Source organism: Aplysia californica, unplaced genomic scaffold (genome assembly GCF_000002075.1).
Source record: "Aplysia californica isolate F4 #8 unplaced genomic scaffold, AplCal3.0 scaffold00319, whole genome shotgun sequence".
In the NCBI taxonomy this organism is placed as follows: domain Eukaryota; kingdom Metazoa; phylum Mollusca; class Gastropoda; order Aplysiida; family Aplysiidae; genus Aplysia; species Aplysia californica.
The window spans coordinates 750,500-755,068 of NW_004797589.1; the positions used below are offsets into that span (position 1 = coordinate 750,500).

At 41.4% G+C, this 4,569-nt stretch overlaps 1 protein-coding gene across 7 annotated transcripts; it reads left to right on the forward strand.

The window, feature by feature from the left end:
* Positions 1-907: 907 nt before the first annotated feature.
* On the forward strand, positions 908-4,131 carry LOC101860029 (uncharacterized transmembrane protein DDB_G0289901). 7 transcript variants are annotated; one of them, XM_013084812.2, is made up of 5 exons: positions 908-1,127; positions 2,124-2,438; positions 2,622-3,134; positions 3,267-3,398; positions 3,465-4,131. In XM_013084812.2, exons 1-5 carry the CDS (start codon positions 1,028-1,030, stop codon positions 3,773-3,775), a joined length of 1,371 nt encoding a protein of 456 aa, XP_012940266.1. In that variant the 5' UTR covers positions 908-1,027; the 3' UTR covers positions 3,776-4,131. The 7 variants fall into 7 exon arrangements, with proteins under 7 accessions (XP_012940266.1, XP_035826673.1, XP_012940265.1 ...); XM_035970780.1 differs by having other exon boundaries at positions 2,622-2,687; positions 2,769-3,134; positions 3,267-4,131; XM_013084811.2 differs by having other exon boundaries at positions 2,124-2,270; positions 2,322-2,438; positions 3,267-4,131.
* Positions 4,132-4,569: the final 438 nt, after the last annotated feature.

Genomic DNA, 4,569 nt, shown 5'->3' on the forward strand with positions numbered 1-4,569 from the left:
AGGGAGGGAGGGAGAGACAGAAAGTGAGAGAGAGAAAGAGAGAAAATGGGGAGATAGATATTTTGATTTTATTAAGACAAATATCAAGGACTACAGAGTAGACTTTATCGGTAATTTTTTTGGGGGGAACAACCTGATTCGTATTGTTAGGGGCGTTGAACATTTTCAGTTAAAACGAAGACATTGTTTGTCTCAGTGATATAATGCAGCAATGAGAATTACATTAACTGAACCGTGGCATTAACAATTACCGAGTGATTTCAATGTAATTTAAAATAATTTAGGGAATGAAGCTGACATCGTGACATTTTTAAACATAAATCGCACTCCACGCAAATGCCATATCAAATTTTGTATTCAAAAATGCTTCATGAGGTCCCCTACTTCAGGAAAAGTAATTTTAAATAATAGTAGTAGAGCCTACAGAGTTGTTTTTCTTTTACATCTAAACTTCTGCCAGAAGTTGTGTAGCGTTTCACGGAATTATATTGACTCACGCACGTTCAAGGCTCGAATCTGGACATAGCGGTCAAATTATTTGTCTCAACTTTTCCTGGGAAAATGTCTCCTGAATCCTGTGTACTAGCTGGGGATTCGTTACCTGCAGGGTGTTAACCTTTAGCCACACCAACGTAAACAGTTCTGTCTTTTTTGCATTCTAATCGAAACATGCCTTTAAGAAAACTTAAGAATACATATGCATTCTATTATCAGTCTCTCACGTTCAGATTTTTATATTACAACTTGAAGGCGTGGCGTTGTCGCCATCTCGCCCAACTGCTCTTTGTTTACACCAGGCACTCCTTCCTCATGAGGACCAGCCTTGTTGCTGAGCCAGCAGACCTATAGGGGCTGAGTAATTCTCTCGATTTTTAGCTTAGAAAAGTGTATATATAAAGCACTTGGTACCTCAAGCTTTTCACTTGCAACTTGCAGTCAGGAGCGCCACACGTGACGTCACCACCACGGTACACCGGATAAAAGTACAGAAAAGTTCTCATCGTTCTCTGACAGACTGTTTCCCACCATGGCATCTCTACTGAAGACTATGTCCGTTCTGGCCGTGATGCTTTGCATCGCTGTAGGCTTCTCTGAAGCTTTCCCACGACCCCTCAATGCCACCACGGGTAAGTAGACTGCTTTATCCTATCATCATAATATCTTCATGAGTCTTTCTCACCTCGCACCGTAGTATAACTAGCCCAGGATAGGAAAAGAAGGAAAGTGTTCGCGGACTATACCCTGATCCTGGGAGAGAAAGTATGACCTGAGTATCAGCCACAGACAAGAACTCTCCATGTAGCCTACTTCTGTCCTGGGTTATTGTCTCCAACTCTGTCCACCTGTATCCCGTCTCCTTTAGGTCTAAAGCAAAGACCCTCCTCCAAGTACGTTAAGGTCTTCCTTTCTTCCTCTTTCCTTTTGAATTTCATCTTGGTGGGTGATATTAGTTTCCAATCCAATTTCTATATGATTCCTAATTTTCCATTGACTTCTTACCTTTTTCTAGTGCTATATTTTATTCTGATCTTTCGTTCCTCACAATTTCAACTGTCAGTTTTTTTAGGATGGACAGTAAGCAAACTACAGTGGATAATTGTGAGGGGCTTTACGAAGCGTTAAGTATATTTTCTTGTAGAATCTACTCATCAATAGCCTTGCAAAAGATAAGGAACGTCTTAGAATAATTTCCCCACAGTACAAAAGAGATAATTTTTCAAAGAGGGAAGTCACGTGAGGCTTCACGAAGTCAGAAAGAAATGCTGAAACCACTAGAGAAGTCCGCAAGCTACACACATCAGCAAGTGCAAATGAAGTTTTTAATTTGTTTTACATGCTAAAAATGTGTCAAACTTCTCTCTGCCAGAATTGGTCTCATCTCATCGTTCATAGTAGAATCCCAAAGACATTTTGACCCTTAATTCTCCAAGGTGATTTTACAAGTATTTCCTCACAGAAGCATTGGTTATCGTCAGACAATGGCGGACGAACTATAATAATAATAATGACTATTATAGATTATAGATAGATAGATAGATAGATAGATAGATAGATAGATAGATAGATAGATAGATAGAAAGATAGATAGATAGATACTTACTGAAATTTTATCGCTTCCACAGGTGTAAACGTCACAAGTGGAAACTATTCTGTCTTTGCTGGCAACTCTTCAAGTGGAAACTTCACAGGTGGAAACTCAACAAATGGAAACTATTCTGCCTTTCCTGGCAACTCTTCAAGTGGAAACCTCACAGGTGGAAACTTCACAGGTGGAAACTATTCCGTCTTTGCTGGTAACTCTTCAAGTGGAAACCTCACAGGTGGAAACTATTCTGTCTTTGCTGGTAACTCTTCAAGTGGAAACTTCACAGGTGGAAATGCAACAAGTGGAAACTATTCCGTCTTTGCTGGCAACTCTTCAAGTGGAAACCTCACAGGTGGAAACTATTCTGTCTTTGCTGGTAACTCTTCAAGTGGAAATTTCACAGGTGGAAATGCAACAAATGGAAACTATTCCGTCTTTGCTCGAAACTCTTCAAGTGGAAATTTCACAGGTGGAAACTCAACAAATGGAAACTATTCTGTCTTTGCTGGCAACTCTTCAAGTGGAAACCTCACAGGTGGAAACTTCACAGGTGGAAACTATTCCGTCTTTGCTGGCAACTCTTCAAGTGGAAACTTCACAGGTGGAAACTTCACAGGTGGAAACTATTCCGTCTTTGCTGGCAACTCTTCAAGTGGAAACCTCACAGGTGGAATCTTCACAGGTGGAAACTATTCTGTCTTTGCTGGAAACTCTTCAAGTGGAAATTTCACAGGTGGAAACTCAACAAATGGAAACTATTCTGTCTTTGCTGGCAACTCTTCAAGTGGAAACTTCACAGGTGGAAATGCAACAAGTGGAAACTATTCCGTCTTTGCTGGCAACTCTTCAAGTGGAAACTTCACAGGTGGAAATGCAACAAGTGGAAACTATTCCGTCTTTGCTGGCAACTCTTCAAGTGGAAACTTCACAGGTGGAAATGCAACAAATGGAAACTATTCCGTCTTTGCTGGCAACTCTTCAAGTGGAAACTTCACAGGTGGAAATGCAACAAGTGGAAACTATTCCGTCTTTGCTGGCAACTCTTCAAGTGGAAACCTTACCAGTGGAAACTTCACAGGTGGAAACTATTCTGTCTTTGCTGGCAACTCTTCAAGTGGAAACTTCACAGGTGGAAACTATTCTGTCTTTGCTGGCAACTCTTCAAGTGGAAACTTCACAGGTGGAAACTTCACAGGTGGAAACTATTCTGTCTTTGCTGGCAACTCTTCAAGTGGAAATTTCACAGGTGGAAACTCAACAAATGGAAACTATTCTGTCTTTGCTGGCAACTCTTCAAGTGGAAACTTCACAGGTGGAAACTCAACAAATGGAAACTATTCTGTCTTTGCTGGCAACTCTTCAAGTGGAAACTTCACAGGTGGAAATGCCACAAGTGGAAACTATTCTGTCTTTGCTGGCAACTCTTCAAGTGGAAACTTGACTGGTGGAAACTTCACTGGTGGAAACTTCACAGGTGGGAACTCAACAAATGGAAACTACTCTATCTTTGCCGGCAACTCTTCAAGTGGAAACTCTACAGGTGGAAACTCCACAAGTGGAAACTTTCCTGTTTTTGTCATCAACCCTTCAGGTGGAAACTTCACAGGTGGAAACTCTTCAGTCATCATCGCCGGTAACTCCACCAACGGAAACTTCAGCTCCTTCGACCAGGGTCCAATAATTGGCTAACTCTATCCCCGATGAGAATACAACGTTCTGAGTATTTTAACATTAACACACGGCACAAAAATAATGGCATGATCTCGTTCATATTATAGATTACGCTTATCTCGAAAAGATTGATTTCAGATCCACGATGACACACCTTTAAAGCAAGAAGTCCCCGAGCGTTCAATTTTATAATACGAGAACAACGTAAAAGATAACTAAAATTAATCTTACATGTATTTCTTTGTTGATAGATGCATTTACCAGTTTAAGTTCTGGACGTTAAAGCAAGATCTTTGTCTGGCATGTTAACCTGTGTGCCCTGGTGAAACTTGAAGTAAAAATAAAATAAAAACAATATTTGAAGAACCCAGAAACCACACTACTGTTGTTTATTATAACATTATGATCCTTGAACTTCACCTTAATCATCTCTCTTCTCTTATTGGTCATTTTCAACCGAAGATGACAATAAAGGGATAGATGTAGTACATGTATTATGAAAGTGCGTACTCAGTCGTTAAAAGAAAATACTCTAGAATTAGAGTCTTTCTTCCCCTTCCTCTTCCCATGTTCTGTCCTCTCACTCCCTACCCCCTCCCCCCCCCCCCCCTCTCTCTCTCTCTCTCCCTTCCTCTGTTACATGTATCTCTTTCCCTCTCTCTCTCCCCCTCTCTCTCTCCCCCTCTCAGGGGACCCTGGGTATCGATTCCCCAGTCCTGCTTTGATCTGTTGCATATGTATTGGCGGCGCCCGCGGCCCCTATCCCGATTTGTGACTCTTTGGCGCTGACTGCCCGCGCAGGCCACCGCACG